The 22,813-nt window shown below is 38.7% G+C and overlaps 1 protein-coding gene across 1 annotated transcript in view; it reads left to right on the top strand.

Annotated features, from left to right (window-relative positions):
• Positions 1-4,934, top strand: part of MYO3B (myosin IIIB) — a 174,647-nt gene extending 169,713 nt beyond the window's left edge. The window contains exons 33-35 of the mRNA XM_086750593.1: positions 2,532-2,638; positions 3,013-3,059; positions 4,381-4,934. Coding sequence (XP_086606719.1) covers positions 2,532-2,638; positions 3,013-3,059; positions 4,381-4,516 — 290 coding nt within the window. The 3' untranslated portion in view covers positions 4,517-4,934. The remainder of the gene's footprint in view (positions 1-2,531; positions 2,639-3,012; positions 3,060-4,380) is intronic.
• The last annotated feature ends 17,879 nt before the right edge of the window (positions 4,935-22,813 follow it).

A 22,813-nucleotide genomic window follows, 5' to 3' on the forward strand; every position in this document is an offset into this window, starting at 1 on the left:
CTATTGCTATTAAAATGACTTTTTTCTTAGTGGCAGCTTTAAGTTTGTCATCAAAGCAAAATATTTTAGAACAGCACTTAAAATGCCTATTCAACTGCTGAGTGTTGAGCACATGTTAATATTGTTTTCTCCAGATATGGTAGTTTATGATAAATGTTACCAGATTTTGTACTGTTCGTGTAGTAAGCTACTAAACACTAAGACAAATGGGCCCACTGAAAGGGTGTTTCCGTTGGAGGACACAAGCTGCAGACCACCCATAGAATACACAGAAATAATTAAGTCGCAGGATAAAAAGCTAGAGCAAAATATTTGTGTGTCGGAATCCTAATGAATAAAAGACATTTTTAAAAACAAAAACGATAGATATAGGTGTCTTGAAAAAAAAAAAAAAAACATGAAGGCCACAACAGCATTTGGGGAAAGGAAAAAGGAATAGCCCATCATATTATCATACTGTTTGCAAAATTCTGAATATTTGTGTGCTGTGTTTTTACTTCTGGCAAGCTGCAGAGAAGTGTGTGAAATTATGCAGAACTGTGAGGACCTGAGTCTTTATTCATACCGGCCTCTTGCTAGAATAAAAAAATTATTTGTGGAGAGATGTTCAAGAACTACATTACTGTAAAAAGGAGCTTGTATAGCCTTGCAACTGAAAACATTGCTTGCAAAAACTGCAGAACCTGCTGTCCTGAGACAGAAAGCTGTAAGATCAATTGGAGTAACTTCAGAGCAAACAGAAAGCAGAACGTAGCGATGGCACGTTTTCTGCAAAACGTCCAGAGACTTCAGAGAGAGCAAATTGCACCTATGACCTGTCTAAATATTTGAGAAAAAACTTTCCAAAGACACAGGTATTACTTGAGCACTCAGTTTCCCCAGAAGTATTTTCTGGAACAGGTCCTGCCTTGTCTGGTTATATACAATACAGGTAAGTAACAAAAGTTCAGGCTCAGCTGTCACAATCTCTTTAGCAAAAATATAAAGGTTTACTTTACTTGAAAGTATAAAGCATTGAAGCTTTGGGTATTAAATTAGAAAGCAGCGTGAGCGTATTATTTAAAAGTTATTTTGTATTACTGGAGAAATGTACCTTTTCTCTACACAATTGTTTTTGAAGTTTAGACCCAGCTCTGCAGTCAGTTCTCTGGTGGCCATTTAACCCACCATTCCTCGCAGGTCTTGTAAGGGAACATGATGGTTGGCACGAAACAAGTACTCCCCTCCCACACAGACATTGCAGCCCCACACTGAGAGGAAACTAATCTTTCAAATTTCACTGTTGGGAGGGAGAAAGACAGTGAAAGAGAGAAAATCTCCCAGAACAGTCAGTCATTTGGCTGAAAAGGCTGAAGTTCAACCACCTCCTGTACCTCACACAGTAATTGCAGAAAGGTACAATAGCTGCAGACTGTAAGCCTAGGTCTATAATAAACCTCCTTTGTAATATTACCTGCTCCTTAAGGCCAGATCTTACAAATGGATTTGTGAGATTAGAGCCCTGCATCCACACAAGCCGTATTGACTTCAGTTTTAAAGTGTTTAAAGGAGTTCATGTGCTACTTGATCTTTGCACTAGTCTTTTGTACTGGAGCAAGTTTACCGTGCAGTGTGGAATGCAAATGTGATAAGATGGATCTTTTTCCTTCATTGCCACCAAAACCGGGTTTTATTCATACTATCACTAAAATAATTTTTAACAGGGATGTATCAGAAAAGTCAAAGGCATTGGGACAATTATTTGAAAAGTAAATTACCTTTCCTTAACTCTCACAGTGTCTTTTAGTAACCTAGTGATTCTGATTTATCCTGAAAATAGTTGTTCTGGTAATCTAGAGGATGTAACACAGAAATCACCTGGTAAAATAGAGTACAGCACAGCACACCACCTTTTTTTTCTTAATATGAAAGAAAAAAAGGAACAAAAAGTCTGTTAGTTCTTTTCAGAATCCACCCCTTCTGAAATATTTCCCTCATCTTTAAACTCTGCTTTCCAGATGACTTTAAGCAACTGTTACTTTACAAATTGTATTAAGAAAGCCCGATTACTCTGGTTAAACAGAGCCATGTCAAGAAGGTAGCCTTTTGATATAAAAAACATGATGATAATAGACTAAGTCTCATCAATCAAAGAGCTTTATGACTGTCTACTGTAGAAAAAAGGTTTTGCTGCTGCTGAATGACATCTCCCTAGCTAGTCACAATATACCTCATTTCCTGCTTAGATAACAGAAGATACTAAGATAAAGTGTGAAAGGAATGAGGAGCTGTGTGATAGAGATATGTGGAAGAATAAAAAATATTATAAAAGTAAAAATGAAGTTCTGCTTAAAAACTTGTGTTTGAACTAAGTTTCAAAAGAGAAAACAAAGATCCCCAAGTTTCTGTGTGCTTACTTTGGATAGGAGAGACTTGCTAATAAATTTGGGACCAAACAGGACAGAAGAAAAGACTGCTTACAGACTAAAATACACTAAGACGTTCACAGCACCTGGCACAGCTTAAAACTAAATTGTGTTATCTTACTGTAGGTTCAGAAAACTATCTTGAACAGAAGCTGAGAACACCTCGTCGACGATGTCAGCAGCCCAAAATGCTGAATAGCCCTGAGGACAACATGTACTATAACCAGTTAAATGTGAGTTCAAAGTGGCAATAAAGCTGTTTTACTGGCTTTGTTTCCAGTTAATAATTCTGTTATTAATACCTGTTTCAGCCCCTCCAGCCCCACCCCCACGTTCTTCTGCTCTCGTCTTGAACATGTGCTTATGCTCTTTATCTGTTGCTTTCATGTCAGGATGTCTGCCTTCACGGTGAATAATTGATGTGGTTTATCAAAGACGAGCAAGATGCATGCTTCATCAGGCTCACTTGAGCCCTTTGATCAAAAAAATTATGCTGTGACTTCTGATATTATCAGCATCTGCTTGCATTCAACACAAAATCACTTTGAATTAAAAATTAACGACTTGCTGCTTTGCTTTGACTGTGTGTTCTTGGCCCTCTCCACAGGGAACTCTAGAATATCAAGGGAGCAAGAGGAAGCCAAGAAAACTTGGGTAAATATCTATCTTCTTAGTTCTAAGCAACTGTAAACACAAGAAGTCCTTTGTGATATTACAGAATATGCAAAACTTTCTAGAGAGGTTTCTAAAAATAAACAATTAACATATTTCTGTGCATTCACATTGGACATTTTCTGCAGAAGCAAATGTAAAACTTGTATGTACTGCTGTCTGCAGCCACTAGAACTGATGCTTAAAAATATGCTCTGCAGATCTCTCTGAGTACTATCACTAAAAAAAAAAAAAAAAATAGCTTTCTTCATGTTTGTAAGTGCATTTAGCACTAGTGAAACGTGCCAAATGAAGGTCATTGAAACTGAAGTTCTCTGACCTAGAACACGGTCAGCTTTGCAGCAGCACACTCGCAATGGGCTTCAGCCCTCCTGGGGGAGAACATTTTAAGAACTGACAGAGAGACCACTCATCCCAGAAAGGAGGTGCTCCTTCTCTGTTTAACTGAGTCAGTTCTCATTGTCATATGGGCAGTTATCACCTGGCAATAGGTAGAAATCACTGAAAACAATTTGCAAAAGCCAGGCTGGCTACTATACAATTGCCAAAATATTTCATTGACTGGTCACATGGACCAGAGAGAACTGATGGATCCTTGGTTTTGCAAATTCATGTGCTCCAAAAATATACAAGAACTTTCTATATTATTTCCTCTGTTTTTAATTAATCTTCTGAATATAACTGTATGAATAAGAGGTCTTTGAGTCAAAGTTAAAGCCCCCAATTTTGCACAACTGCACAAGATTTGGTTTATTTTATCTCCGTCCTCTAGTTTAAAAAAAAAAAAAAAACCAAACAACTATATTCCTGGGAATATAATAGGGAATAAAAACACTAACATGGAACTGCAGTGCTCATCAAACATCATAGGAAAATGAAAGTCCCTTGATGTCAATAGGGCTTTCCCCAAAAATCGGTGATACAGTCTTTGGTTCGTATTCACAGCAAACCATCAGCTGAAATACATTATGAAGATCACACCCTACTTGTGGAACATACACAGACAAAAAAAAGCCACATTGCTCAAATGAAATGCCAGTTTGATGCAAGTAGTTTGTTTATCATTCTGTACACCCAAACTGAAAGACTATATTGCGTTTCACTGATCCTCGGAATCATTCAGAGTATAATCATAAAAAGTAATAGCAAACTGTGTATAAAAGCTCTGTCTCATCAAATCATCTCTTTTTTTTTTCTTTTATTAACACTCTTCATTTTCATGTCCACAGACAAGTTTCTGTTTCTGAAGGTATGGACAGAATTCTTTTTTTAACTTAATAAATATTGTTTGTTTTCTTTCAAGCCAAATAAAAGTGCTGGATGGAGAGGATGAGTATTACAAATCATTGTCAGCTGTTGAGTCTATCCCTGAAGATGACAACTTTCTCAGTTCCCCATCTCCTCCTTCTCCAAGAGGTGTGTCTTTTGCTCAAAGCTGAACCTCACTTACTCTATTGACTAATACTGGTAAGAGTATTTTCATGCTGGTAATCTCTTTCAATTAACTTTGCGCGTGTATGTTTATATAATGTATTAAAAACTACAATTTCAGCTAGTAGCTTTCTTTCACTGATTTAGACCTGGTTTGCAGCTGTAAATTGTCCCGTTTAGCTGTATTGCTATAAGCAATTCTAGTAAAGGGGAGCAGCACTACCTGTATGTGTTGGTGTTGGTAAGAGACGTGTTTCTTTTGCAGCAAGGTTGGCTTACACAGTTCTGACCCCTTCTTTCCTGCTCCCCCCTGGCTGCTGTTCCCACCCTGTGCCATCCCTTCTGTTGTGCTGGCACAACTGCTGGTAGAGCTGTGTGAAAAATAAGATGAAGGAACTGAACTGAGTTAAAAGAATTCTGTAATAAAAATTTTCATTTGGGGTCATAGTGAAGATGTTTTTTATTTCATTAGACTGAAATTAAACATTATCCTTCATAACTTTCTGTGCTGTGTATGGCTTTTAACACTACAAAAATGTACAGAGTAAAATAATCTAAAATAATAATTGTGTCTCAATTTACTTTGTAAATATTGTTCTCATAAAGTATTAGTTTGCCATAAGTTTAACTTGAAGAATTATTTCAAATATAAAAAGCAAAACAGTTTTAAAGCTAACATTTCACATACTGCTTCATATAGCCCTTGTGACTGAAACCATCATTATGACTGGTTATTCTTCTTATCCATGCAAATATTTAATTTCCTTCTTAACCTGTATCTCAGGGCTCCAATGATTCCTACATTTCCACAGCCCTCTTGTATGTAGCAGGAAAAAATGTTCTACTTACTTTTCACTTTCTTTCCAAATCCTTAATGAAACAATATGTAACTTTCTATGGAATGCTGAGATGCTTTGCTGGTAACTGCTTCCATGAGAGAAGCTGACTACTTAATCTTACTGAGCCACAGTCTTGATCCACGACGGTCTTTGCTTCTTTTCCTTACAAGCTCTTGTCAAAAACTTTTGGAAATAAACCATTCACATGTGTACTGCCTTACAAATTTGCTCAAAAAAATATTTTTTTTTTAGAAACCATGATGATTAAATCTGACCATGTATTACACAGACCTGATTACAATGCTTGTTTTTATCTCCCCTCCGATGGGTTTATCCTGATCTGTGCTGACAAACCTTCTTCCTTGTGGAGGTGCAGTTCACACTTGTTCCTTAAGCTACAGAATTTCTTACTATCAGGGTTCACTGACATCATCTTTTTGATCACAGGACAAGGAAAGATGGCATGGGAAATGAGACCCAAGTGCAGTCAGGGCATCCCTAAGCCAGAATAGGGTTTGAAAGGAAGAGAAGGTAGTGAAATAGATAGTGCAGCAAAAGCTTTGTCTCTCCTCATAAACAGAAATTAAGTCAGGCAAGGCAGATGAGGATGAGAGAAGGATTCAGCTGTTCCAGGAAGAACAATCCTTCACTCATTGTTCGCCCAAAATGTGACAGAAGGTTGAAACTAAACATTAAAATCCTGGCAGAGATTGAAGTCCTTTGGTTCACTCCTCATTCTCCTCTGCTGTACATCTGGGTGTGGACTTTAAAGCCTTTAAAATTGAGGGACTCCCTTAGCACTAGAGAGTTGGTGAGTAGCTGCAGATAAATTAATGATATTAGAAAATGCAGTGCAAATATGAATGGCAATGGATACGAATGCATGTGTGCAGATCAGTTTCTTTACGTTTCGTCAAAATGTAAATGGAATTCTAGCAATATTGATGCGTTGTAGTTCCATCCTTCCTTTTTGAAAATTATTTGGGAAAATAAAGTTTTATTATTACTGCAGTTCACATCATTATTACGCGCAATTAGAGTTTATCAATTGTTTCAGTTAAATGGTAGTGAGGCTTCCAGTTAGGTATTGTGTCACTTGTCTAAAACCCAAGAGTTTACCTTACACTGAGTAATACATTACTCTGAGTAGTTCTATTAATTTCATAAAGAAGTAAGGGAAAGTGAAAAATAATACATAATTCAGTGAAGCACTTAAGCCAAAGCCTAAGTCCCGCTGAAATCAATGAAATTTCAGCACGTGATTAAGTGCTTTGCTGAATGGGGGCCCGAGTTCACAAGAGCAGCCTCAGAACATTAAATAGCAAAGCACAAGCAAAATGCGAACACTCCCTAAGTACATTCCCTAGGTTTCTTCTTTTTTCTTCTTCCCAATTGTTAAGCTTGTATCATTCTCAGCCATCAGAAATGGACTTCAAAGAGATTTTAAGCAGCCTTTAATTGCATGGAAAGGGTAAAATACAGTATTTTCCTTGCAATGCATGTATGTAATGCCACTGTCTACCTCTGCTATATTTTTTCAAATTAGTTTAATGTCTCTGATATTTTTATTCTGAAGTTACTGTCTAAAAGCTGCTGAGTAGCGTGTTTTCATTCTTGCTAAAAACTGTGCACAAAGCTGGACTGTGCATTTTATTATTTCCTAACTTATCCCCCTTTCCTCATTTGTTTTTGATCAATTCACTTTACCCTCACCAGTTAACCTCTGTGAGCTGGCCTTCTCTCATCCTTGTTTTAAAGAACATTTATGCCTTTAAATTATCAAAAGCCGTATCCCCAGCTTGTGGTAGAGCCACGCAGTCGCGTTAAAACTGGCCAAAGAGTTAAACTTTTGTTCCCATGCGGACAGATGTGTTTGGTTGGGCTGATGGATTTGGGCATGAAAAGGAGTACAGGCAACATGTCAGTGTGATGATCGTCATCGATCGGAGCATATTAACGTAAATTGCTTGGATTTTCTCATTTGATTTTGATACCGTTAAAGCATTGTTCAGATTTATTTCCTTTCATGTATATTATACTGAAATATTGAGGTATTTTGCTTAATAGTTCATAACATATCCTGTTCTTAATATTTTATAAAAGTAAAGAGTTTAAATCCTGTTAGAAAGAAGAAAATTTCTATTAAACGTTTTTCAGCAGATGGCAGAGAAAAGGGTGAAGCTCAACAAGGGATTTTAGTAGATTTCTTCTGTAGGCCTTAATGGCACTGTGAACCAGTTCTTGCTGAGGATAATTTCTGCCTTTCAGTTATGGCAGCTTAAAAACTTCTCTCTGTGCCAACAAAAATCAGACAGGGGGCTTTTGGAGATTAGGCCCTTTCATTTGGTAATTTTAAACGTGCTTCTCACTTAAACATTTACATCACTTCAGTAACCTAAAGGGACCTTAGAATAGGAGTAAATTGCAGCCATCTTAAATTTGCCCCCACTGTGACCTCCTTCACCCATACACTGTAAGAGAGGTGGAAAGAGCTTTTGTGCACTGAAGGTCCTTTAAGTGGCCACTGTCAGGCCATCCAAGGAGTTGTTGTTACTTGGAGGCTTATAAAATGTAGCTGTAAATAATGTACAGCTAAAGACTTTGCTAAATCAAATCAGACCAAAAGTTGATTTTCTTTTCGGTGATAATAATCAAAACTAATTTTTCAGTGGTAGGTACAGAAAGTAGCCCACACTTGGGCAATTACAAAGTCATCTTCCTGGAAGGAAAATTTCTTCCCAATAGTAGGCAGTTATCATAAGTCGTTTAGCATAGTTGCTAATATAAGCATAATGCTTATATAATTACATACTTACACGATATTTTTCTGTATTTTATACAACTGTGAATGTTTATACTTCCAAGCAATTGTCTCATTGTGTTTTGACACACACATGCACACAAACACAAAGTGGATTTTTGTTTTCAGTTTTAAACAAAAGGAATATATTTAAATATGGTCCTTTTTAATTAAGTTGGAAACCTTCTGGCTTGTGCTGTCAGAGGATAAAAGGGAGCTACCAATTTACTTTCTTTATGCTACTTTTTACATACCCCTGCTGCAGTTCTCATTCAACATAAATGGTTGCACACTGTAAAGATTTCTAAGGAATCTTCTAGTGTTGCTGTTTTCTATATTGAGATCACTTCAATTTTTGCTATACTTTATTTAAAGGTAGTCTTGACTGGATAGTCTCTAACCTTCATTGTCATAACCAACATCCATTATTGTGAAGGAATATTTTTTTATTTATATCTTCTGTCATAATGAAAAATAGGTATGGTTTTAAATATAGAATATATTTAAAATTATAAATGAATAAGAAATTGAAGATCTGTAGTGTCTTTGGGTTTATTCTTGTTTTATATTGAATTCAATAAACAGTAGGAAAACAGGATGAGTTTCATATGCTTAATTACGTGGTTGTCCGTAATAGTGCAATACATGTATGCCTAAAGCCTGCAGTTTTAACATACAATGGTCTCTTTTCAGTCTTCATTGATCTTTGCTTGATTTCATGCATATGAGGACAAATGATCAAATCTCACGTTTTAGAGCTCAGGTCCATCACTGTAAGTAGAGTTTCTTCACAAGTTTCTTCTTTAGTGAAAATGAGGAAATATATAGTTTGGGGAGAAGTTACGTGATTTCTGCTTGAAAACAAAGCAGGACTCCCAGACTGACAGAAGTAGCATAGGATACTATGAAAACCAAAAACTGAGGAGCAGTCCTCTGGGCCAGAGCTAAAGGTTACAGAACTCGGTGAGAAGCTTTGTGTTTCCTTCGTACTGAGCGCTGGAACTGGTAAGGGAGGAGGCTGACAATTGATAATAATAGCACACTGTGTCTTTAAACACAGACTGATGCCCTGACTCGTCTTAATGGATTTCTCAAGAATTATTGGAAATTATTTTATTACATGTATAAATCCAGTATCAGTCAGAACAATAAATATATACATTGTGTTATCAGGGGAGTGTTTATTGTAGTACTCATGTGCTGTGATGCTAGAGGACATAGAAGCAGATAAGTGAAAAACACATCTTGGAGTAATGTTTCCAGAAACCAGATTATATATTATTGATCAGGCTAGTAATTGATTAAATTCCTTGCTTTTGTTTGGCAGGCCTATTTTTTTAATTAAATTTAAAAGCTATATTATTTTTTCAATAATTTAAACAGTATTTTGTAAGACAGTTGACAAATGGAGATGGCAGGTAGGTAGACCAACATGTTTGCAATTTTTTGCAAAAGACCCAAGTCCCAATTTCTGACCCATCTCCAGTGAAAAGTAGGCTGTAAATTCTCATCTTCTCAGTGAAAGTGCTATTGCCACAACAAAGACTGGATGCAGTCCATTGGGTGGTGTACAGTGCAAGGAGGGAGGGAGGGAGACTTGTCAGAACTGTTTCTGAAAATTGTTGTGCTACTGATCATGGCAAGTCTCTGATGAAGACTTATCTAAAACTAGAACAGTAGAACTGGGGCTCTGTAACGTGTAATGCACTGGTGGGGATGGGTGGGGGCAGGACAAGGGTAGCAGGGTCTTGTGGTTCTGGTGGAGGTGATCCTCTGAAAGCTCGGGTGCTGGAGTATGGCGTTGCTGTATAGCCGGGAAATGACGATATGGAGGTGCTGCTTTGGGGCCCTTAGCAAGGGGAAATGATTACAAAGGAGATACTTCCACAAAATTGTGTGACACAGTTTATTGAGTGATTTCCAGTCTTGGTGCTGCTGCCTGTTATAAGCAACAAATTAACAGTTAGTGCAACGGGAGAGATTATGTAAAGGCTTCTATGCCAGAACAGCTCTTACTGAGATTGCCAAATCTTTGAAACAGAAACTTTTAGTTTTGCAATTTCTGTCACCCCAGGAATGAGCCCTCCTCAGTGCTATTGCAAGAAAAATAGTTTAAAATAATATGTTAATTTGCTAAAATTGTCAGTAATCTAAGATCCCCAGTACACATTTCTAAGACTGCTGAATGCTGCAGATGAAACAAGAAGCAGCTCTGTCCATCAATCTGTACAGCTGAAACTTGGGACAAGACATATATTAACTACACTGTTCCTAGTTTGCCTTTATGCCTCAAGATGAAAGTAAGCTGTAAAAGAAGAAAAAGTATGAATGTAACCACTGTTCTTTATGTTCTTGTTCCGTAGGATTAGTGTGATGGAAGTTTACATCCAAATTCAAAGAAAGTGCTGTACTTAATGCAGGTACAGACTTCATTTATTTCATGAAATTGATCTGTTAGAAATGAAGTTTTGAAAGAAAAACAAAATACGAGGCTTCATAAAACTGTGTTTACAGTCTCCAGCATTTTTAACTCAGTGCAGATTTACAGCTGAATTCCAATTGGAAATTGGTATTGATTGATTATGTTGCTCATTTAACATTCCAGCATGCTGCAACAATAATGCAACGGACTGTGATAAAATGGGATGTGATCTAACAGGACATGACCGATGGGATGAGAGCAAAACGGTGGGTCTGCTGGTAGTGCTGTGCAGTAGTTCAGATTGGCATCTTATGTGCTTTGATTGTTCATTTCATTTTACTGTCGTCCTACTGAGTTGAACATTTTAAAAGACACAGCGTTTTTCCATCTGTAAGTCATGCAAAGACAGATGGGTATGGAGAAACTCCGCCTACAGTGCCTTGACTGAATGCCATTGCCCACTTAGTGGTAGAGAAATCCCTTCTGGAAAATTAGAATATCCTTAAATATATTAGATTGTGAAAGGCTCTTTAACATAGGAACTTACTGATACTTGTAATTCTTTTTTTGAAGAGTACAAGCAAAACAAACTGGTTCTTATCAACAGAGCTGCTATATTATAAACACCACTTCTGTTACACTGGAGTTAATCCCCAGTCCTGTTACAAGAAACTCATCCTTATTAAAGTAACATTAAGACCTTCTTTTTATTGATCTACTCCTTTCACTTAATGATAGGAACTTACTGATGTTTTAATAATAACCTTGCAAGCTTTGTCTCATTTTACTTCAATGTGTGTTACAGAAAGATGCTATGGAAACTAACTTAGCATAAACATTTTGCAGATGTCTTTAAAGGTTAGGAAAAGAAAGATTTAGTTGCACTGCATGTTAACAAAGATGGCTGAAAAACTACAAGATAAAAGAGAGCCTCTACTAGGAACATCAAAGAATTGTTAATGACAAGAAATACCATTAGGGTTAGCATCCCTTTTGTTTCAGCCCCCTCACACCTGCAGTGTGTTGCAGATTCTGTCTTTGTTGGCACATCTGAATTACTTCTATTAGCATTTATAGAAAAGTGGCTGCAAAACAACAGAAATGTACCCCTGGTTTTCTCTGTTGCTCCAAAAAGTCAGATATTAGGTTCTCTGTGGGTTTCCTTTAAGGTACAGTATCTTATTGTAAAGGAGACTATAGACCCAGGATTCCGTCGATTGCAAAAGAGCTAGGTTGAAAGGAGAGGGGAGCTTTTGTTACTCCTAGAGAACTAATATAAGCAACTACAAGAAGCACACATAAGAAGCTCAGACATTAGCAATAGCAAAATCAGAGCGTGAAATTCAGATTAGCCCTCCACAGGCTGTGAGAGGGAGGGGGTATTGGAAGACTTGGCATGGCTAAAGGTGTAACCTGTTTCATTTGGCCCCTGAAAATTTTTAACAGATGGCGGGACCAGCTGTCTTTTTCAGCCATTTAATAAACTCTTCGGTGGTAACAGTTTGGGAAGTGGGGGGTTTTGAGTTTTAGGCCAGAGGAAAAAATAAAGAAATCTGTCCCAATTGTCTTTGCCAAATAGTGAAGTCTGGAAACATTATGAAAAGTTAAAGTGAAAAATCTAATTGATGATACTGTCCTGATTATCCATTTCCACAGAAGAGGGAAAAAAAAGAACTGCCTGTGCCCAAGTGGGCCAGTGCATGAAAAAAAAAAAATGCCTATTATGTTATTATCTTTATCTGTCATTTTAATTTCAGCTCTTGCAAAGGAGGCACATAATGAGAAATTTTAAATGAGTTGTAGAATGAGAAACTGTCTTACTTTTTGAGATGTGATACTATGTCAAAGTGACAGACAGAGTGATCTCTTATATTAAAAACAAACCCCAAGACATGTCTTGGATAAGATCAAGTTTATATAGTCTGCCCAGGTGATTATAGCAATCAATGAACTTATCCTGACTTGTGTAACATGGTGTTATAAAATGACAATAAACTGCCATTTTAGAAACAAACAGTGTTCAGGCTCTAATAAAAACCTTAGTGATATGTGGGATATTGTTTATTATGAGAGCTTACAAAAAAATACACTGCAACTCTGTTTCTTCAGTTAAATCAATTTTTTTTAAAATTAACATTTCCAGCACAACACTTAAATGGCAACTCTCAATTATATTAGATGTTTTATTTAAGAAGCATGTCTAGTGTCTTTGAACGGAACAGTTCTTTTTGCACATTTACATGCTACCCAGCTGAGCAGCCAGCCCTTCCATTTGACAAGGGCTTTGTTCTGCCTACAGGCCTATTATAAGCCCTAGATTGTTTGCCCTTAATAAATTGCAACAATAAGACAGAAACCTCTTTCAAGTTAAGAGAAATAAAACACGTTGCCTACATAGCAAAGCATATGAAGTTTAATAATGACAACAGAAACATCTACTAAATCTCATTTGCTTTGCTCCCAGATCACTGCGGTTAAGATAGCACAGAAAGGTTAGCATCTTTCCATGCTTCAAACAAAAGATTAAACAACAGTGGGAGAAAACAACTCTAGAGATTTTTTTTTTCTTCACAATATAAAATCATAGTGGATGCTGTTTAGAGAGACTAGTGGGAGTTAAACCAGAAAGAAATGTGAGCATGATTAAATGTAGGGCAGAAAAAATGTTTTAACTGAGAAGAAACATGATTTCTTATTAGTGAGAGGAAGGAAAAAAAAAAAAAAAGAGTGGAAATTATTCAAATTGAAGAACTTCTACTACTCTCCAGTGTGTTGGTGTGTGTCTGCTTGTGTGTGGCTTTCAGGCCCTCCACTGAATCACAAAGCCCTACCAATTTTGCTTTTATAGCAGCTAATGGACATTCTTCTGTGGCTCAAGTGTTGGTTGGGAACTTGTGATCTTAAACAAAATTGTTAAACCCTGTTTCTGAGGCCCCATTTGTAACATTCAGCTGTCAGCTGTGTTGTGATTGCTAGAGACTGTTAGAAACTACTACCTTTGCTGAACTTAGATCTGCATATTTTTTCACTTATGCTGGAAATTCCCAATGATTTTTAGAGTAAGTCTGCAAATTATGAAGAAAATAGAAGGTAAAGTGGAAAAGGGACACACCACTTTGGACTCCCTGTGCAACAGTAAAATTCAAGACGGTGAGCATACCTGTAATTAAACCACTAGGTATAAGTAATTTGAAAGAATCTTCTCTATTAGAAATTCATTAGTAACTTAATACACTGTTTTCAGAATGAAATTCCAGTCATTGTTTCATTTATAGTTTACTTTTAAATTTTTTTTATTTAATTTGCAGATGGAAGTTCTGAGGAGATGGGTATTTCTTTGCTTTGTTAGTAAGAGAAGTACACTTAGTACTTTGAAATGTTGCTGACAAGCTAAAAGCAAAGTGATACAAACTTTCAAAGGAAATGTAGTGTTTATGGCAGATATTGATTTGACTGGGTTAAAGGCTAGGGTTTTTTTAAGGTATTCTTGAGCTATGGACGATACTCTGAGGACTATTAGGTATTTTCTTTGGAATGTTCAGTATTTCAGATACTCTTAACTGGTCTTCTGCTCAGGCACAACATGCAGGAAACATCACTGTCATCCTGCTCTCGCAGGAAGGGGGAAATGAAGATCAAGGTGGTCATGGTTTTTCTCTCTCCTGTCTTCTGTTGTGTCAAAAAGAATTAGAGGCAGATTCTTCGTTGTTTCTGCCACAGTACAGTGACAAGGTGCCAGCTTCACTGCTTCTTCCAACTGCTGCACAGAACTGAATGAGAGCACATAATTTGTTATTTCTGAGAGGTCAAAGCCTTCCTGTTTCACCCTGTGGCTTCCTACAGTGCTGATCTCTGTTTTATGCAATTGCTGGGTGACACTTGGAAGAAGAATTTTAAAGGATGGATATGAAGAGAGAAGTATTAATGATCTTTGATGAAGGGAAAAATTAATGGACTTGGGGACAATGGAGTAGAAAACTAGTATAAGGGAGACTTAGAAGAAAGAGGGGAAGCTACTTGAGAGAGGAAAAAAATATATGAATCATTAGATTTCATTGAAGAGGCAACTTTAATAAATGTTGAAGACTATCCTCATCATGTACTACAATAAAACATTAAATCATCTTGCAGAGTGCCTTAAGATGCATGGCAGAAAACCACTTTGAGATGCTTTGGAAGCTTCTCGAGAAGGCAAACAGTATAGTTACTGTGACTTCACCTAAGTTTTTTAGAATACAAAATTACAAATGGACTAGTAATTGGAATTCCAAAAGCAAAGACAAATAAAATGTATCGGGTATAAAATTCCTAGCTTTTCTACAATAGGAAGTTGCCATGATATTGAAATCGGTGTCTTGGGATCTGGTTTTCCTTTCAAAAATCACAAAAAAATCTTCACTTCTTGATGGTTCAAAGTAAAGCATCTTGTTTCCTAGGCCTGCAGTACTGCAAGGAATCATGTTTTTAAACCATTAAACCCATTATTTTTATAAATCTACTCTAAGCTTTGGAAAGAATATTTCCTCTCATAGGTTTGCAGAAAATACCAGCACAAGGATAGAAAAATAAATTTCTAGGATTACTCATTTTAAAAAACAGTAATTGTTCAGTATGCTAGAAATTTAGTAGTTGGAATTCCAGGAAGATATCCTACTGAGCAGGTGATAAAAATCATAGGTAGGTGATAAATAGTATATTTAATTAGCAAATACTTCTCCAAACAAACCTCCATAAATATGCTATTAGATGGCTTGATGTAAATAGTTTTGCTGTGATTTATTCTTTGTATTTATAAGCATATTGTAGCAAAAATAGTTGCATTCCTTCATGTGTGGGGGGTATTTTCTTCTATATGGATTATATAGTCTAAAAAAAAAAACTTATTTTAATCTTATTTTTCTGGGATTCATTATGTTGCAAGAAATTATTTGCTTTTTCAGACAAATTGCACAGAGATCGATATCTCTGGATATCTCTAACATATATTTATGTTTTCACCTTCAAATTAAGCTGATCAAGAGACATCTGAAAAATACCAAGAGTTCAAAATATATCACTGATTTTTCCAGCTCAATCCTGTAAAAAACCCAAACTTCACTCAAATATCTAAATATAGATACTATTATTTTCTCCATACATAAAGATCTCAGATGTTTACAGCCCATTTACAATTAAATACATAATCTGTCTGCTCAGCTAGACTAAATCTGGGTACTTTCATTAAAATCACACTGGTTTTGTTTTTGACAAAATAATTAATCAGTAGCTGGAAAATCATGTTTAACAATAGCTCACATACACTCTAAGAGGCAGGATTCCAAGCATGTTCTCAATATCCTATGAGTCTTCATTTAGCTCTTTGTATATCAATGTATAGCTGGAAATAACAACAAAACCCGAGTTGAAACTTAGGATATGCAGGAAGGGTGCTGAACAAGGGCTAGATAGAAATAATTTTCTGCATCCTCTGAATTATTCTGAATGAGCAAGAACGAAAAGTACCCCAAACTTTTATTTCTCTTTTGAACTCTCCAGACTTCCATGATGTGAGCATGCCAGTTACCTCGTAAATAATGCCTGTAAGACTGTTAGAGGGAACCAGCCAAACATGGATCAACAAGGAGCTGGTAAGGGAAAAAAGAGTCCCAAAACTTGGCTGATCCAGCAATATGGTTGTGTGTAGGTGCCTCATGTGTTTGCAGAGCATCAAATTCTTGATAGCCAGGAAACAGAGTGATGGCCACAAATTTTTTAAATCAAAACCTGAAATTTGTATTACATACAATGCTACCCTAGCTCAGCTGTTCTGCAACCAGCAGTAGGTGCTGGAGAGAACCACATGCCATAGATCTGCAGTTGCTGTGTTTGATTGTACACAGTGGTAGAAGGATTCACTGGAAAGGGTTGGTGGAACACTGAGGTGAGGAGAAAACTGGCATAGAGAGAGGGTCTACTTAAGGTGGAGGAAAATTAGCTCTTCTGACTGCTCCTGTGTGTGAGATCAAGGAAATACAGATGGTAGCATTACTGAATTCCCAGAATTGTGTCAGTAGCAAAGCCTGCAGGTCTTTCTGCAGGGGAGGTTGTCACCACTGAGAGTGGTTGTTTCAATGATTGGCTAGTGAAACTAGAGCCTTGGACAGAATCTTGTAGTGAAGAGTTTACTAAAGCACAGAGAGGATGGGCTGTAAAAGTTAACAAGTATCTAGTTATTTCTGCTCAGTGTGTTCAGTGTTTGAGTTACAGAGGCACATTTGGCTGTTCAGTACAGCCCACCTGACACATATTTTGTCTGTGTAAAGCAAAGGTGTTAGGCTCTGGTTTTTTACTTATATTATGCTCTAATCACTGCCCACCAGGAAAAGTGGAAATACATGTGTTGTGGGCATGTTGGGTTATTACTGTACTTGCATAGGCTGCATGTTTGCCTACTAATTGCCTCCACACAGTCCCGTCACTGCCCCTCTGCCTGCCCAAGGTTATCTGGGCTTTACTCCTCGGCCATCTTTCCCACAGAAAGATCAGCATCTGCTCATAATTCAGAGTTGCTGAGAGAACGTACAAGTGTCATAAGAGACTGACATGAAATCAAGGGGGTTGGAGGGATTTAGGAAAATAGTTTGGATTTCGTAAGGGGAAGGAGGTGGAACATCATACAGTATGGTCCCAAGTTGTGTGCCTCTGCTTTTCAGTAGGGCTGTTCAGTCCAACTCCCTGCTCTTCAGCAGGGTTAATATGTGACATAGGACAAGGTCTGTGATCTCCCTGTGTTTTCTTTGATAAGAATGGAATAATAACATACTGCCTCTTTGTAGAGGAGTTGTGAAGATAAATGCTTTAAAGACAATGTGCTCATATTGACTAAAGCTCCTCCCAATACACTCACTGCACAGTTTGACCTTCTTACTCAGGGCTGTCCCAAGATTTTTCTTGTTGGTATGATTCCCATATTTTCCCCCAGCTCCACTGCTGCACTTTTGTTACTCAGAAGAATATCCTGAATATGCCTCACACACCTGGGTGCTATTCTGCTTCCTTACATACCCTGTCACTGGTAAACTTGGCAAGTATATAAAAAGATGAAGACAAGTGAACTGTGAAAAATACTTTCATTACTGGCTGGTGGCAGGAGAGAACAGGGAAGTGCAGACATTAAGTTTCCACCCCTTATCTAGGTTGAATATATATATATGGCTTGAGTGTGAGAGGAGGCCTGTGTAGGAGAGTTCTGAGTGAAATGTTATTTTAACCAAAAAAGAACTCCCCACAGAGATTAGAACAGCTTCAATCAATCACTCAGAGCAGAATGAACTGCTCCATTCATCTTGGTATTCTCATTACCAGTGACCCCAGTGTCGGTGTGTGTGAGTCCACGCTCATTCTTAGCTTCTCCAGCCCGTCCCAGCACTAATGTGGTGCCTGCTCGGAGGTTACCTTTGCAGCCTCTCCGCCTAGAGGGTTAGCCTTTTGCTTCTGACCCCTCCCAAAATGTTAGATTGCACAGGAAAATGAGGTCAAACATATACACCCTATAACACACGCAAATAGGAGCTGAGATCCTGGTCAATCAACGGACTGCAGGAATGTTGGTGGAGATAGAGTTCAGCTATACGGTAACAAGAAAGTCCAGATCTCCAGTCTACTCCCTCCCAGTTCCAGACATCTGACCAGTAACATTAGTTCAGTGTAGCTCTGTTTCCTCTTTCCTGCATCCCTCCTCTGCTGCTTTCCAGTTTTTGATGCTTTACTTTGAGCACTGCAAATAGTGTATAAATGATGGTGGAGCGGCATATACCAAAGGAAAGAACAAAGCTGACTAGATTGCGCTATTTGTAAGTATGTATAAGAAAATACTGATCAGCTGGGGCTTCTCTGTTGGATAGAGCAACAGTAAACAGAGGAAGTGATTAGTTTTATGATAGTGTGATCAAAATCCCTGTGAGGGCTTTAAAACAGAGAGCAGCAACTGACTTGATGACCAATGAGGCATATGGTATCTAAATTAACAGGGAACGTAGGATCTCCCAGGAGGAGGTCATCAGGGTATCAGAAAGCTGAGGCAGAAAGTTCCTTTTGTATGTTGCTACATTAAAATCTTGAGATAAGGGAATGCTGTAATAATATGGAAACTAGATAAAACTGGAAGTGTAACGCCTTCTCTTGAGTCTTTGCTGTAGAGTTTAATGGGTAAGGCTATGCACATTGCTAGAACTACCTCTAACCTCACTGTGTACATTTCTAAAACTTGATTTAAGAGGGATTTTGGTTACTCTGTTCTCTTATAGACACTGTTTTACTTCTAGAATGCAAATGATCTTATCCTTAATTTACAGCTAAGTAAATGAGAACAGGCAGAAGTTCATAAATCAACTGATAACTATATCTCATTAAAGAGAATCACTGGCACTGCAGAGCAGCTTCTCTCTGGAACACTCCATGTGCCAAGCACACTGAGCATGTGTAGCAATGGAAGTGAAAAAAAAAGTAGCAGATCATGACCCCAGGTCAGTTTTTATGGGCATCTATTCCATTGACTTCTGTAAGAATTTTGACAGAAAAATAGTACTATTTTTCACCCTATACTCTAGAGCATCAGTAAGGATGAAAACATTTTATAAAGTTAGTCTGATGACACTGAAGAAATCGCATGACTTTGCACTTGCTTTTTCTCCAGACTTTCTTATTTTAAGATGAAAAATTTGGAAAGTGGTTCTTTGTGGTTTAGTGTGGTGTCCTAAGCAGCAGCCAGCGGTTGTCAATCACAGATTTCTCCTGAATCCACTTACTTGGGCTTAAAAGTGGCTCATGTGATACAGCTGTATAATTTGGGCATTGGACTCCTAGCACTACAGCATCATAGTCTCTCTCTCATTCCCCAGCACAAGGAAAAGGTAATTTAGACTGAGAATACATTTCCATTTTATTGCATTATTTGTCCTTCACAGTGGACCATTATGTAATATGTGATTCTCTCAGCTCAATTCTAGTAGCATATGGGGGCTTCGTGCATCTAGTTGGAGAAATAGGGATGTGAGATTTACTGAGGGAGAGAAGCCAGAAAATGTACCCATTTGAAGGTAATTTCTTTTTGCCCTCCATCTCAGAGGTTCCAGAAGTGTGATAAAATGACGCTGTTTATTAGGCTGGAGCAGGAGTCGCGGCCATTCTGACACCTTTGTCTTCGAGAGAAATACCCTTTCTCCTCTTCTTGTCCTGGGTTCTCAAACAGCTGGTGAAGCTGTTTGCCCCTGAGCAATAGGGGCTGATTAAAGAGTGAAGTGAAATGTGATTTATTCCCAGATGAGAATTGTTTGCTTTGGTTTGTCCTGGCCCGCCAGCCAGCAGGAGGTACATGCCTTGGCCAGTGCTCCTGAGGTTTGAGTTGAGCTGGAGTAATTTGTTTAAGTGTTCGGTGGGGAGCAGTCTGGTAATCTATGTGCAGGACTGAGGCAAGGAGCTCCTCTTTCCAAGCCTGGAGCAGTTGTGTGTATGGCCACGGTTGTTCCTTTTGTAAAGAAGCGACAGGAAGCGGATTCTACTGCATGAGTACAGCGAGAATGGCTTCACGTTTCTACACCTCTGTGAGGATGGAAAGCATAATACAAGCATTGTATACATTTAAAATAATTTTATTGATGGTATTTCTATTTTCAGAATTGAAGAGGGGCAAAATTATGTTTTAATAGTTCACATAATTTATGCATTTACCTATTTATGTATTTTTCTGCATCTCTTAAGTCACCAAGGTACGAATTGACACAGAAACACACCATGCACTGCATTCCTAAAAAGACTTTTCTGTCAGTCTGCGAGGGCAATGTTTTTCAGTCTTTTTGTTCAGCTAAAGAGAGATAAGTCATAAAATTGTAACTGAAGCTTTCCCCAGTCTTCCTTAGGATCCAGGGCCTGTGGTGGCAGCCAGGAAGACTCGCATTTTTTTTTAAATCCTCTCTTGATTTAGAAGTTTGGCTTTTCTAGGTCTCTCTCAAAAACTCTCCCCATGTTGGGGGTCACTTAGCTATGTCGTAGTTGATAGGCACAAGAGGCATTGACTGCCTTTTACCAATATGTATACATTACTGGAAGAAGCTACCTTAAAAGCATTCTACACAGAGAGTCTGTAGAGAGGGTCTTCAGATTATTTCCCTCGGTGTGAAGACAGTGTAGTTTATCCAACACACCTTCAATGCTATGGTCATGTCCCATATCTGTGTCCCTGTTTTGACCCTCACAATCCCACTATGGGGCTTTTTCCTCCTGTCTCTTTCTTTTTTTCCTGGCTGATGTGGAGATGTTGAAGGCTTTGTGTAAGAAAGATTGTTCTGCAAACAAGGAGAGGCTGATGGGGAATGTGAAGCTCAAGGTCAGCCTTGGCTGCAGTGACCGTGAAATGGTGGAGTTCAAGATCCTTAGGGCAGCGAGGAGGTCACACAGCAAGCTCACTACCCTGGACTTCAGGAGAGCAAACTTTGGCCTCTTCAGGGATCTGCAGAGTACCATAGGATAAAGCCCTGGAGGGAAGAGGGGCCTGAGAAAGTTGGTTAATATTCAAGGATCATCTCTTCCAAGCTCAGGAGCAATGCATCCCAGCAAAGGGAAAATCAGGCAAAAATGACAGGATGCCTGCATGGATGAACAAGTTGCTCCTTGACAAACTCAGACACAAAAAGGAAGCCTACAGAGAGTGGAAGCAAGAACTGGTAGCTTGAGAGGAATACAGAGAGATTGTCCGAGTAGCCAGGGATCAGGTTAGGAAAGCTAAAGCCCTGATAGAATTCAATCTGGTCAGGGACATCAAGGGTAACAAGAAAAGCTTCTGTAAGTACATTTGGGATAAAAGAAAGACTAGGGAAAATGTAGGCCCTCTCTGGAAGGAAACGGGAGACCTGGTTACCCAGGACATGGAGAAGGCTGACTTTTTTGCCTCAGTCTTCACCAGCAAGTGCTCTAGGCACATCACCTAAGTCGCAGAAGGCAAAGACAGGAAGTGGGAGAATGAAGAACCGCCAACTGTAGGAGAAGGTCAGGTTCAAGACCATCTAAGGAACCTGAAGGTGAACAAATCCATGGGACCTGATGAGATGCGTCCACAGGTCCTGATGGAACTGGCAGATGAAGTTGCTAAGCCACTATCCATCACATTTGAGAAGCTGTGCCAGTCTGGTGAAATTCCCACTGACTGGAAAAGGGGAAACATAACTGTCATTTTTAACAAAGGAAAAAAGGAAGACCCAGGGAACTACAGGTTAGTCAGTCTCACCCTTATGCCTGGCAAGATCATGGAGCAGATCCTCCTTGAAACTGTGCTAAGGGACATGGAAAATTAGGATGCAATTGGTGATGATCAACATGGCTTCACTAAGGGCAAATCATGCCTGACAAATTTAGTGTCCCTCTACAATAGCATTACAGCCTTGGTGGATAAGGGAAGACAACTGACGTCATCTACCTAGACTTGTGCAAGGCATTTGACACTGTCTCACAGGACATCCTTGTCTCTAAACTGGAAATATATGGATTTGATGGATGGACCACTTGGTGGATAAGGAATTGGCTGGATGGTCACACTGAAAGAGTTGTGGTCAACAGCTCGATGTCCAAGTAGAGACCGATGACAGATGGTGTTCCTCAGGGGTTAGTGTTGGGACTGGAGCTATTTAACATCTTTGTCGGTGACATGGACAGTGAAATTGTGTGCCCTCAGCAAGTTCGCCAACAGCACTGAGCTGTGTGGTGTGGTCGACACGCTGGAGGGAAGGGATGCCATCCAGAAGGACCTTGACACAGTTGAGAGATAGGACCAGGAGAACCTCATGAAGTTCAGCCAGGCCAAGTGCAAGGTTCTGCACATGGGTCAGGGCAATCCCAAGCACAAACACAGGGTGGGCAGAGAATGGATTAACAGCAGCCCTGAGGAGAAGGACGTGAGTATGTTGATTGATGAGAAGCTCAGCATGAGCTGGTAATGCATGCTTGCAGCCCAGAAAGCCAACTGCATGCTTTGAGGGCCGCAAAGATGATCAGAGGGCTGGAGCACCTCTCCTATGAGCACAGGCTGAGAGAGTTGGGGCTGTTCAGCCTGGAGAAGAGAAGGCTCCGGGGAGACCTTATAGTGGTCTTCCAGTACCTAAAGGGAGCCTACAAGAAAACTAGTGAAGGACTTTCTACAAGGTCATGTAGTGATATGACAAGGGGTAGTGGCTTCAGACTGGAAGAGGCTAGATTTAGATTAGATATAAAGAAG

This window comes from Chlamydotis macqueenii, chromosome 6 (assembly GCF_036417535.1).
Source record: "Chlamydotis macqueenii isolate bChlMac1 chromosome 6, bChlMac1.mat, whole genome shotgun sequence".
Lineage (NCBI taxonomy): Eukaryota > Metazoa > Chordata > Aves > Otidiformes > Otididae > Chlamydotis > Chlamydotis macqueenii.